Below are 13,691 nucleotides of genomic sequence, written 5' to 3'. Positions count from 1 at the left end.
GCGAGTGAAACGGTCAGCCAGCATGATGCGTGTTTTGATTGGATGTGAGACTTGGGACAGCTCGAACACTGCAAGTTAGCTAGTGATAAACAGGGGGGGGGGGGGGGGCGGGGGGGGGGGGTAGTCATGATTTGAACTATAGGCTTGTGTCGTAACGGACACCACGTTGGTGGTGGGAAGAGATGGGGATAGGGTGAGGGCATGTTGACCGGGGGAGAAAAACTAAATTAAAAAGGTAGAAGAACCAGAGTGTGTGTGGAGAAGGAGAGGAGGTGGAGAAAGGAGAGGATGTTGAGGGGGAGAGGCTAGGGAGAGAGAGGAGGTGGAGAGAGAGGAGGATGTTGAGGGGGAGAGGCTAGGGAGAGAGAGGAGGTGGAGAGAGAGGAGGATGTTGAGGGGGAGAGGCTAGGGAGAGAGAGGAGGTGGAGAGAGAGGAGGAAGGGAAATAGAGAAGGGGAGGATTTGGAGGAGGAGGAGAGGATTTGGAGGAGGAGGAGAGGATTTGGAGGAGGAGAGGATTTGGAGGAGGAGGAGAGGATTTGGAGGAGGAAGAGAGGATGCTGAGAAAAAGCATAGCAGGGAACATAAAAGGGAGGTCCTGAATCACAAAGGAAGTTGAGCTGGTCTTGGGTCTTTCTTAAAAACTGAGAATTTGGCCCCTTGGAGATATACCAAATCAAACCTAGCTATAATCCCTAGTTGGCTTTTTACTTTTGACAGCTTGCGACGCATTTAGAGGAAATCGTGTATATGGGTAAGTATCAAAACAACTGTTTAAGTCGGTGTGTATGTTCATAAATGTGTGAAGGGAGGGGATACTGATGGCTGTTTCCTGTTGTGGGGGAGCAGCGGTATGTCGAGGGGAGGGATGACAGGTAAGTATTTGAGGAGGGGGTCATAACGGATGAGCTGAGGTCAGATTCGAGGCAACTGCTTCTCAATGAACTCCTTTACAGCCGCCATCTCCTGCAAGAGAGAAGAGGGTGATATTAAGGTCTATGGTTAAAGCTACAGGTATTCCAAATGACTGTTAATTCACCTGGTAGAAACTTTTATCCAAAGCAAATAGACATTGAATTCAGAAACATATAATTTGTCAGTGGTTAGGGGTTGAATACATTGGGGGCGGAACCCGGTACCCAGCCACTACCCTATTCTTCCCCCTATTGTTATACTGTACACTTTACACTTATCTTGGATCAAGCAGTCCTACTAAGTTATAGCAGACAAGGAGGAAACTATATTGCAAGCGGCGGAGTTGCACATTGTTCCCTGTTACAGGGATATTCTACCGAAGAAACCTCAGTTGCTCAAGCGGACAAAGCTTTGCAGGAAAGAAAGGTATTGGCCAGTATACATTAATTCATGTGAAACCTTTACCGACACATATTTACAGTTAGGTAAAGCCGGCCGAGTTTGTGTTCGCCAATTATGGGATCTTTAAACGCATAATTGACAAACACAAAATGATCCAGCAGTAGTAAAATGTCCACATGATTTGGCAAAAGAATTATAACGCGAAAGCGACCCGTTTTGAGCTCTTCTGCCATCATATCAATCAAGAGTCAAATGTGTGCACCACACACACACACACACACACACACACACACACCCCCACCCACCCACCCACCCACCCACCCACCCACCCACCCACCCACACACCCACCCACCTGTGGACAGGAGCTGTGCAGGAGCCCTGGGTAGGTTTTGAAGGAGATCTTGTCGTGGCTCACTATGCTCTTGAGCTTCTCGAACGTCAGGGCACCAAACTGTACCGGGATCATGGGGTCCATCTCCCCGTGGCACTGCAGGATGGGCGTGTTCTTGTTACCGCTGCCACTCGCCGCCTGCAAGGGAACGGGGGGGGGGGGGGGGGGAGCCACATGAGTCTAGGCCTTACACAAGGGGTAGCCTTCTAACGAAAGAAGGTCCAGGAGGACGCCACCTGGAGGAAGTATCTGAATCCGCTTTGGTACATGAGGTCAGTTTAGCAGTACTAGTATGATAAGAACCGGCCCAGAAGATATTAGTACTTAGATTGGGTATATAAGACATCGATAAGTATTTACAAGTATGTGTATGTGCAACGTGATGCACTGGCCCAAAGACACTTGAGCTGACATGAAGTTTGTTGTAATTTGTAGCAGTTTAAGCGGCCAACAAATGCTGAACTGTGCACTTTGTATATGCTAGATGGATGTGTATTGATCCTACATCCTGTACCACACTGATATTATTATCTGAAGTTACTCTCCACCATTGGGTACAGCGTTCGGGCTTTGGCGCGGTTTCAAGGGCCGCCATTTTGTGAGCAGTTCTTCAGTTCTACAATTTGTGTCTCACTCAAAACATTGAATAGGCCTTTCACACGCACAAACAATTGCCCGTTGTGGTGTGTTTGAGTCCCTGACGGCTCCTTAAGAGTGACAAGGCGAGTGTGTGGTGGAGGAGTGTGTGGTACCTGTGGGAAGGTCTTGTGGAGGGGTAGCCAGCAGCTGAGAGCCACTACACCAGCCAACTGCTGCTGACAAGTCAGGGCAGTGTACAGGGAGAGGGCCCCACCCTGAGAGAGAGACACACAGAGAGAGAACAAGGAGGTTAAGACGTGGAGAATGACTACGAGGAAGGCTGAAACTAGTCTTGAGATTTCCTGAATAAAAATTTACAAGACACAGGAACGGACAAACCTAAATGATTATATGCTCACCTGGGAGAAGCCTCCGATCATAATACGGTTTGCAGGAATACCGTTCTTGGTCTCATGATCGATGATGGCTTTGACTGGAAGATAACAGACAAGTGGCGGTCATTCACGAGAGCTTGGCACTGGAGATGGAGGTTTCGTGGACCCCAAAGGACAAACACAGCTGATTATGGCTATGGAAGAATATCTAAAAATATATTGGATCGATGATGTCCAGATACTGCATGTGGAGATTACTTCAATATGATACGTTTTGCGGTGTGTTTTCTGCTGAGCCATGAATTTCTACTCTCCATGTCACACATCTGAATCGAGTGACTAAGGCCCCCTGCTGGCCTGATGCAGGATACTTCCATTTCAAAGTGATGGGATTAATTGGTTTGTCTTGATAAAGCTGACCAATCAATGGTTGATTAATCGCCTTTCATCCTAACATCTGTGATGTTTCATGAATAAAAACAACAACAGACGATGAGCTTAGTCTGAGTACGCTGCGCGGCTTGCAGCGGTTTATTCTTTCCTGCACATGGAGGTGGACCTCGACCCAGATAGAGTCCTAGTGTCTGTACCATTCTCTGGTAGGACCGGGGAGGGGCGAGCAGGGACGCTATATGTGGAACAAGTTCACTCACTGTTCTCTGAGGCCTTCTTGATGCCTGCCTCGTCCTCTGGAGAGTCTGGGCTGAGGCCCATCAGATCGAACCTGTGACAGGACACACAACATCATTAACACTTTTTGTAAACACGTACAGTTACACATGCAGCATCATGGATGCATTCATAGACACGCAAACACAGACAAGCAGGCGCCCGTCATGGCCACATTCATACACATGCACACGCACACAGAAGCACAGTGATACATGCGCCCACATACACACAAAGCAACCCATACAATTGGCCTATTGTCAATCACCACTATTGGCGTTGCCGGGGAAACAATAGAGTCCAGTGTGGACCGGGGCGGGCTGCCTTTCATCCTGCTAAACACTCACCATGAAGGCATGGTCATCTTCATGTTCAGAGTGACAGGGATCCGAGGCCTGCACATGTGGATAGGGGGAGAGAGAGAGACAGAGAGAGAGACAGAGAGACAGAGAGAGAGACACACAGACAGAGAGAGAGACACAGACAGAGAGAGAGACACAGAGAGAGACGGAGACAGAGACACAGACAGAGAGAGAGACACAGAGAGAGAGAGAGACAGAGACAGAGAGACAGAGAGAGAGAGAGAGAGAGAGCGAGACACAGAGAGAAAATAGTTAAACATCTCAATGTTGGATTATATGGACAGGAACCGACTGGAATAGACGGCGAGGTCTTGAGAAATCCACATCGATGTGGACAATACCGGGGGAAAAAACAATCAGATGATAATTCAATTGTAATAGTAAATCTGACAGAAATGTACATCTCTATCAGATCAACCCCGCCACTACACAGCACAGCACCCAAGTCTGTATTGAAACACTGACGGTAACAAGACGATTATTGTTTGAGGAAGCTATGCAAATTCTTTCTTCCGCCTTCCATCACACGGGCCGGGCTCTGCAGCTATGCCAGGACACAGCAGGCAGGCGGGCGGGCGGGCGGCTGGTGACGGAGGACTTACGCGTGGGGGCAGATGTACTTGACATGGGGCAGCCTGATTGCCGCCAGGGTGTCGGCCCATCCATGGCTGGAGGGGGGGGGGGGGGGGAAACAAAGAACAAGAGAAAACACCCATGTGGTCAGACACGTCGGCCATTTTGAATGGAGAGGTTTGCTGCTCAACCGGAGCCAAACTAAAGAGGAATACTTTGTAATTCATTCTGTTGCCATCGACCCGAACGGAGGGAAATCGTACGAGGGCGCAACTACATTCATGATCTATTGTAGGCCGATCAGGTGTGAGAGTACCTCTACATTTTAATTCAACAGTTTTGCCGTTCTAATCCAGCAGCCTGATTATAGAAGCAAGGACCACAGATTAAAAGTAGGACACGCAACATTGGCCAGAGCTGCAGTGATCGACATTCACTTCCAATGACATCTCCAGTTCAGCTGTCGCCAGGCACAAAATGAATTGCAAATGTGTGGGTGGATTTGATTACATAAACTAGTCATCGATAGAAGAGGAATATTATTTCTTTTGAATGTGGGCTAACAAGGAAGAACATTTTCTTTGACTTACCCTGAGTCTCCCAAACCATGGAGAAATATAACCTGAAAGGAGAGATAACAACCATTATGCATCAACTAGAAGTCATATTTATCTTACAAAAGTTTTTTCATCTCAAATGCATTATATCTAGGGATACTTCTGCTCAAATGTGCTCTACAACAATTTCTTTCCTTCAATTGTCCCAGTTTGCAACCGAGCCCCGTGTGTGGGTGTGTGTGCATGCACGTGTTCATGTGCATGTGTAGGCAATCCAAGAATAGGAATCATGTTCTTTGCAATGGATATAAATCAAAGATTAACAAAATATTAATAAATCACAGATATTCTCCCTGCCTGATTGGTGCTTAGACCCTTGAGGATTGCTATGAGATGCATTCCCAAGACCGTCCCATTAGACCCACTTACAAATGAATTAATGGTGTTGTAATGTTACAAAGACCTACTTTTAGCGGTTCAACATTAGTCTCTGTCTTATGTTTGAATCCACCCCCAACCATCCCCTCTAGGTTTTTGAACGACTTGCTGCTCTTTACTAAGGTACAGTGGCGCGGGTTGAACGTCCCTAGAGAGGCACGGTCTAGTTTCCCCATCTCTACTCCATACTGTTGCTGCTGAACGGAAGCAGGTGAACCCTTATCTGGGTATGGAGGACTGGGTTGGCTGGCGGAGTCTTGAAACAACCTGGGATTTCTGCCTTGTTTCCTGTTTTGCTACAGAGGTATTCTACCAAAGAGAAACTCATTTATGGGAGTGGATGAAAAAGATTTTTTATAAGAATATTCCTACAGTGGCCAGTTTAAAGGGTGTCCATTTGAAAGATTGACGGACACCTCTTCAAAGTTTACTAGGTCCGGCCGAGTTTGTGTTTGCCGTTAATGGCCATTTACACACTTCCAGATCCCTGCTCCCAGCAACAGGATTGGTCGAAGCAAATACGAAGCAATATAAAGTGAATCGCGCCCTTCCCCAAGATCCAAGTTTCTCTGCCATCGGACTTTCGCAGATAAACCTTAACTCTGCTTATGAGACCCCATGTCTTGCTTTGATTCTGTAAGCATCTACGACGAAAACACTTTTTCACTTTGGCTTATTACATCCACGCTTACAAATGAAGCCCTTCCTGCTACTAAAAGATCCTGTACCCTCACACAGCATCAACATGGATGGCTGAGAGGGCCCTAGGGTGGGGGCCCTGGGGTGGGGGCCCTGGGATGTGTGCCCTGGGTGGTACGTGAGGCAGGCGAGAAGTTTTCCTACTCACCGCAGCAGTCTCCTTCTCGGTGGCAGACACCGTCACAGCCTCGGCGAGAAGCGGCACAGACATATTGTTGCCACACATACACTGTGAGAGATGCTGGGACACAAAACAGACACAGCCACCATAAGCACTCAGCAGCTTAACATCGCTTCGGTCAATATGAAGAATAGGGGTCAATACAGATAGAGACTATTAAAAAGCAGGTTGGGATTACACAGTGAATACAAAGCAGTCTTTGAGGACCATATAGGGTTAGACAGTGAACACAGAGAGACCGGTCACTCAGGAGCAGGTAGGGGGTTAGATAGTTAGTATTACAGATACCAACCATCAGATACTTCAGGAGATTAAAGAGTTGAGAAATCTTTCTCAAGGATGCTAACATTTGGACTGTTTATGGTAAACAGAGTGCAACCTTTCCACAGTGCCCTGGCTTCTTTAGACTAGCGTCACCCACCGCGTTCAAACAAGCACACTCAGGTACCAGTTAGGTGGGATTCTTTGTTCTAAATCACCTTGTGGCTATTTTGTATCTAAACGCTAGCTGGGCTGGGGAATGCAGCTAGATAGATGGGAACTGAATAACTGCATATGATATCTGATAATCCTACTCTGCAGTCGACAGGAAGCGAATGACTTGGATCAAGCATGATAGTCCGCTCGTTCAGTGGTTTTTCCAGGAGTAGGCACGCGCTTTGTTCATTCTCCAAAAGAGGTGTACTCCGCTGAAGACCTTGAGCATGTGTCTCATGGTGCGCTTAAGAAGATACCGTAGTTCAACATGGAGGATGCCTTGAGGGGGCTCGGAAACACCACAGGTAATGAAATTGGCCTGTAAGAAAAAGACGAGACCCAGAGTCTACCCATGATGGCGGATAGGAGACATGTGGGGATGGGAGGGGGGGGGGGGGGCGAGTGGTTGTAGAGGTCCATGTCTGGTCAGTGAGCCACTGGACTCATTAACCACGGTTAGAATGCACTCCGTCCTCTGCACTCCGGTCAATAACCAACCAGTGAGAGTTTGAAAACAACACTGAGTGCTGCGTGATTGCATGTGGGAGTGACCCTCCGCCATGCTGCCCGTTTCCTGTTGCGGTGAGGCAACCCACTGATAGATATGAGATCATTGGGACGATGGTGTTGTCCTTGTGGAATTCGTTTAGCAAGCCGTGGCAAAGGGCCCTCCTCTGCCCCCGCCTCAGGTGATCTGTTTGAAGAGCACAGGGGCAAGGCGTGGGCCGCCCAGACCGGGACGTTGTCTGGCGGGGGAACCGCAGACGAGGAGGGAGGGGGGGGGAATATAACCTGGTGAAGGCTGGGTTAATGAGTAAACGCTGGGGAGTGACCGAGGACCAAATGCATAATTACTGAAGGAGGCCGGAAACTAATCAAAGACAGGTGGGTTGCGACCACGTGGACGTCTCCTGTCCATCCTTATTACTCAGAATAAATCGTTTTTCTGCAAGCAGCTTTCAAAAGAGACGTTTTTCCAGACGTAGTCCCGTAAACAGGGTATGAAATCGGATAGCAATGCAAAGCAGCTATGGATATCTACTAGGGACATAATTCAGGTCTATTTCAGGCGGATGTATGGATAATTTCCTCGCTTTTTCCGTGGATGTACGGATAATTGCCCCGCTCGGTAGGTCAGTTTGTACTGGGTGAATGGAGGATTCGGAAACACTTCTGTTGAGAAACAGAGCCAAGAAGGTGGGGGGAGGGGGTCGTCTTAAAGTTGCACGGGTTGTTTGTGACTTCTAAATAAAGCATGTGATCCAAACACCCACCGTTTGTTCCAACATAAAAGTGTAATTAAATCTGTGACATAAGGCCATCCCTTACACTCAAAGTGTAATTGCACCAACACAGGCATCCTCTCTGTGTCCTGCTTAACCTATTTCATCAACAGGCCAAGCCGATGCCACGGTGGACATGATATTTAATCCGGAAAATTACAAACATGGGATAACAAACAAAATACAAGACAGACTGTCACAGCCAAGCCTTCAACTGCTGCAACGTTCAGGAGCATCACGAGTCTCTATTGAGCAGAGGGTACAATTAAATTAAACAGGCAGAGGGATGATCGTGATTTAAGATGGTTTTCACGTCTACATTGATTAACAAAGAACGATCTAAGTTGATGCCGGGCACGTTGTCCCGATGTATCGGCAGGCGATCTACGAATGACAACGATGTACGAATGATAACGATAACGGAGCGGACAAGAGAAGGATAATGGCACCGCGATTGCGGGATAGTATGCGGCACTGAGTGACAGGCAGCCGCACGGACACCATCCACCACCAGCTAACCCTGCTGTTTTAGCCTTCTGCTGGTGCTGCTCACTGGCTCCATTAGCATGCATTGACAACACATCCAAGACTCCCTACGTTTAAGATCATTCGTACTTTATAAAATATTGCATGTTACATTGATTGTATAACATGTTTTTCTTAGATCAAAGCCACCCAGTGGGAGAACCCAGGAGGAAGGGTGCGGGATGTGAAGACAATGGTCTAGTACAGCATCTTAGCTCCGACCACCGAGCGGACGAGGCTAGGTTACACTGACGGAATTCACCGATAAAACAGCCCTGGTGTCACTACGGTGGAGCGACTACCATCCCAGCCGTCTTCTCCTTAATCCCTAGTCTGGTATGCAACACAATGGCCAGGGCTAGTACTAGTAGCTCACTAGTAGCACATACAAACACACACACATACACGCACACACACACACACATACACAATTTGTATTGTCTTGCCACCCCGCTCCGGTCTCTCCGCGCTCACAGAATGTGTTCAAATTCGACCGAGTATCAAAACACCTCTCGTATCTTGTCTTCGCCGGCCACAGCGTTCAATAACTCCACGATATGAAGCCGTTTAAAAGGGATTAAATCACCGAATTGACAACCAAGGCCCGCTAATACAAATTCATACACTCACCGCTTGCTGTTCCAGTTCACCACGGAACTTCCACTACTGCCGCGCGCACAGCCACTGTGGGAGGAGCAGGCGCTACCTTCGCCGCGCGCACAACACAGCAGGGGCGGGGATTGCGTCTCCGTGACGTCATCTGACCGGCACTCTTCTCATCTTTTCTATGATCTATAAAAGCTGCGTTCAACTCAGCTATTAGGCCACACGAATAAAAGTGTAAACAAATAATTACTTACTCATAGACTTCCTGTTTTAAGATAATTAAAAGTACTCATTAAGTCTTTTTTATCAATCTAACCAAACGTATTTAATAGTTTTATGTGCTTATACACGTCCTGTCAATTTGGGTAGGGTAGGCGTGTGAATTTACCGCAGACAACACTGTCAAACATTAGCGCCTTGGTCGTTCTTGAGGAGGTGGATCTATAGGTTTTCAGTTCTAAATCAATTGTAATTTCTTGCATTTAAAAATAATCCATGCCGCTGGATGCACCCTTTAACATTACAGTCCAATTCCTAGCCCTGTACTGCACTCTTTATGTCGGACTCTTTGTTCTGCGTCTCGATGGTCCATGGCAAGCTTAACCATGTCTTTCTTATGTTTATCTAGGCCAAATAGATGTGCCTTATTTGATGAGAATTAATCTATAAGCCCGACATAGACTTTATAAGCCTCCGCCATGCTGCTGCCAAAGGAATAACGCCTTTTGATTGGTTAAAAGATATACTGATAGTCGGAAGTAGGAGTGCACTTCGGACCACTGCGGCCAGCGGGACATTTCGGCCTTTCAAAGAAAGACCACTAGGTGGCACTAAAACCGAAAACTAAAGTGTAAAGGACTGGTATGGTAGGATGGTAGCTTGAACTCGAAAGTTAGAGCTAACCTCTTGCTGGTGAACATGGTCAGAAAGCTTTGTAGGATATTTGGTGGAAATTATGGCAGTTCATAATTTACCTGCTAGGCAAGACGATCCAATGTGAAGTCCATATCAAGTAGCTACTTGATTGAATTCCCCTTATTTAGTGTCTCGCTGTATGCTTATTGAATCATCCACACCACAAACCTTTCAGAAAGCCACCTTTATTCATCATGATGATTTGCTTTCATGTTGCACAAAGTGTATTCCATGTTTTATTGTTACGCACCAACAGCCACAACAAGGCACTTTCAGAGCGATACCAAACCCTGCGTTATCTTCAGCACGAAGCGAAAAGCTCTGTCAAAACCCAAACTCTGTGCATTGCATCCCTGACAACAAGCCCTGCAAAAAAAAAAAAAAAGGTTTTATTTTTCTTCGGCCCAGCGCAACAGGCCACAGCTCTCCAGTGATCCTGTGGGTGGAAGCCATTGAGCATCCCCTCGTCTCTCAGTCTCTCCCCTCCCCGGTTCTTCAGGAGATGAAGTTGGTCTGGGGGATGAAGGTGTCGACCTTGTGGTCTGCGGGGTTGGCTGAGGCCTCGTAGTTACAGATGGTCACCTCATGTCTGTAAGCCTGCAGAGACCAACAGAGAGACAGAGAGAGAGATTAAGGGGGATGGATAGAGTCAGAGAGAGATAGGCAGAGAGAGGCAGATGACAGAGAGAGATATAGTGAGAGAGAGAGAGAGAGGTTTAAAGCTACATCCTCTGTCCGCAATATTAGGAATTTTAAGAGCAGATAAAGTTCTCAGCCAATCGGATAGCCTTGAATGTATTTTAAACTAGTCTCAACTACTTTGTATATACTAAGTATATTTTGTCATGAGCCCAGCAGATTTCAGATTGCTGAATATATGTGAATAAGTGTGAGGGGATACGGGACTGATACTCACTTCAGAGAACTCTCCCCGCAGCCCGATGTAATAAACGCGGGTGGTCTCGGTGCCAAAGTTTTTCGACACATGGATGGAGAGGTGGTTCACGTTGGTGAAACGAGCAATTCTGAAAATTAAGAGGCATCAGCAAGTGATAAAAAAGGATTCATAACTTGTTTATCGACCCATCTAGGATAGGCTGTGTGGCGCGCGCGCCCGCGCCCGTGCGTGCGCGCGCGCGCCCGCGCCCGTGCGTGCGCGCGCGTGCGTGCGTGCGTGCGTGCGTGTGTGTGTGTGTGTTTGTGTCATCATTGCTTAGGTGTCATCAGGGATGTCGAATACAGAAAAAAAATAAAAATAGAAGTACCTTGCCCCCCCGTGTCCTAAAAATGCCCTGTGCCATCACAATGAACACTTAGTGCAAGTAATTACAACGTCAAAGGAGAAACGACTCTCACAATAACAACACCCCAACTCCCTCGTCTTCTGTTCCGACGTGCAAGCTTACAGCCGTGAAATTTCACTTCTCTATTCCGAAGGGAGAGATGAAAGTAGTACTGCACTGGCTGCTGTTATTTGTCAGTGAATATGAAGACGGTCTAGTCAGAGGACAGGCTGTCAGACTCCCAGCCAGAAGTGTTTGATTGGGCGTTTGGTTTGGATCCCCATGTCCGCAGTGCATCATGTGGGCATCCTCGAACAAGAGGTCTAACAACCTCCCCCTTAATTACCCGCACCTGCTTTCAGTATGAATTGCTTTGGATGAAAGGATCGGCGACACGACTGAATAGAACGGATAGAAAATAGACCGATGAGGGAGAGGAGAGGAGAGGGATCTGTCATGGCAACGTGTGAGGATGAGGAGACTTATTCCCCGGATCAGATGCCATCAGAGCTGGATGCCAGGGATTAGCAGCCATGCGGAAAATTACAAACAACGGCAAGCCCAAACGTTGCCCTTTAGCTTTGGAGATGTCCGAACCTTTGTCTTTACAAGTCTACACTTGTAGCCCAGGTGCATTGTGGTGCAAGATGATGCTGCACGCATACTGCAGTTAGGCAGGAATGATGCTAGCATGAGTCTGTTATGTTTGCTCATGGGTTACTTACTTGGTGGGATACTCCAGCTGGGCCTGGGGGTCACGGTTGAGACGAAATGCCTGATCGGGTTCTCGGCCCACGTCGTCAAAAGACATGTGGGGTATGTTCTTGTACCTAGAATCAAGTGATTGATACAACATTAAAAGAGGAGCCTTTTTCAAACACTGTGCATGGAGCCTTCATTGCAGATGATGAAAATTATCATGTATGCCAGTATAAACCTTTTTATTTGTAATTCATTATTGTAAAAGAGAAACAGAAGAAGGAGAATACCAATACTGTTATTATAGTCTTTAGAGAGGATACACTTAAGGTTAGTTTAAGATAGATGAATCAGAACATTTAGCAAAGGATCAACTTGCAGTCGAATCTCGGCAGGGTGTGTCTCATCATCCTCTCCTGATATGATGATTCCCTTTAGTTTCACACTGCCAGTAAACCTGGAAAAGAGAACCCTCTTCATTTTCTGGCTATTATTTCTTTCATATACCTGAGAACCTGTGTAGGCGGACTGGCGGTTGTTCTGAAAAGAGCTTTATAAATGCATTACATTTACCATTTATTAATGAGAATCGTAAACCAGCGTATTATACTATATACCACATTGAAATTCCAGTTAAAAAGGCCAACTTTTCTATGTTCAATAGATGGTTGTGGACTTACGGGATGTTGAAGAGAAGTTCTTCGTCTGCATCACTCTCAACGAACTGAGGAAAGAGAATAGTTAATCGTCAATCTTTGCATCCTTTCCATCATCATCATCATCGAACCAATCGATTCGATCTTATCCTGGTACCCCAAATAACGTGATGGTAGATTCAGCGCTATCTTAATCCGAGGTTCAAAGGGATCTATGAGGCAAGCAATGTGTGTCTCCTTTTGAAACTATGTTGCGGGGGAAATATGACTATATATTATGAAGTAGCCCGGTGTCATTGGACAGCAGTGGTTTTGTGACCTAAAAATCCAACGTGGATTAGATCAATTACCGGTAGTTTTAAGCAGTTAATGTGACGCCAACATGTCCTCTTCGCACCCCAAACACACACTCATGCACATGTTGTGTGGTTGTCAACACAACTTGTTGACAAGCAGCAGCCATACTTTACCTTTTCTCGATCTGTGCGCTGATCCCAAGCTTTGAACACAAGCTTGCCGTCTCCCTCCCGACTCTCGTTGAGGCACTGCAGCTTCTCGGTATCTATGCGCTGATAGAGTGCGTACTCGAGACCCCTTTCGGCCGGCTCATGCTCCCCTTCGCACCCGCCGTGGCCGTGGCCGTGCCCCCCGCCGCCTCCGTGCCCATGGCCGTGACCCGACATGATGGAGAAACACGGAGATCTGCCGATTCAAACTTTCAGTCTCAAAGGAAACACGCAGGCGCAGAAGCAAACACTCTTTCAAAGTGATAGGCCTAGTTTCACATTGCTTCTTATAGCTCTCAAAAATGTGGACGCACGAAGAACACACATAGGTGAGGCAAGCTACCAAAATACAACACTGACATCCGGTCGATTCCTTTCAAAACAAAATACATTATAGAAACGGTGTTTAAGCGATGGTCCGATTTTTCACATTCGTCTCTATCTTGAGACGCTTTTGGAAAACATAGAACATAGAAAACATGCAATATTTAGTTTAGACTGAACATATGCAATTTGAACGCAGTTGAGATTTGATCTTGATGACCGCCGTTTCCGGTTATTTCTGCAGAATTGCAAAAC

General features: G+C 46.9%; 2 protein-coding genes across 3 annotated transcripts; both read right to left on the bottom strand.

Annotated features, from left to right (window-relative positions):
* Positions 1-121: 121 nt before the first annotated feature.
* lypla2 (lysophospholipase 2) lies at positions 122-9,155 on the bottom strand. 2 transcript variants are annotated; one of them, XM_056582223.1, is made up of 10 exons: positions 9,078-9,155; positions 6,130-6,222; positions 4,878-4,909; positions 4,317-4,382; positions 3,700-3,747; positions 3,337-3,407; positions 2,708-2,781; positions 2,462-2,563; positions 1,671-1,847; positions 122-966 (listed from the first exon to the last, which is right to left on the bottom strand). In XM_056582223.1, the coding sequence occupies exons 2-10, from the start codon at positions 6,205-6,207 to the stop codon at positions 916-918; spliced, it is 699 nt and encodes a 232-aa protein (XP_056438198.1). In that variant the 5' UTR covers positions 6,208-6,222; positions 9,078-9,155; the 3' UTR covers positions 122-915. The 2 variants fall into 2 exon arrangements, with proteins under 2 accessions (XP_056438198.1, XP_056438199.1); XM_056582224.1 differs by lacking the exon at positions 9,078-9,155 and adding an exon at positions 8,957-9,065.
* Positions 9,156-10,116: 961 nt separating this feature from the next.
* pithd1 (PITH (C-terminal proteasome-interacting domain of thioredoxin-like) domain containing 1) lies at positions 10,117-13,444 on the bottom strand. The gene is made up of 6 exons (XM_056582939.1): positions 13,077-13,444; positions 12,631-12,674; positions 12,330-12,407; positions 11,977-12,081; positions 10,885-10,993; positions 10,117-10,565 (listed from the first exon to the last, which is right to left on the bottom strand). Exons 1-6 carry the CDS (start codon positions 13,287-13,289, stop codon positions 10,464-10,466), a joined length of 651 nt encoding a protein of 216 aa, XP_056438914.1. The 5' UTR covers positions 13,290-13,444; the 3' UTR covers positions 10,117-10,463.
* Between the last annotated feature and the right edge of the window lie 247 nt (positions 13,445-13,691).

Source organism: Gadus chalcogrammus, chromosome 22 (assembly GCF_026213295.1).
Source record: "Gadus chalcogrammus isolate NIFS_2021 chromosome 22, NIFS_Gcha_1.0, whole genome shotgun sequence".
Classification (NCBI taxonomy): Eukaryota; Metazoa; Chordata; class Actinopteri; order Gadiformes; family Gadidae; genus Gadus; species Gadus chalcogrammus.
This window is presented reverse-complemented; position numbering and strand designations above follow the sequence as displayed.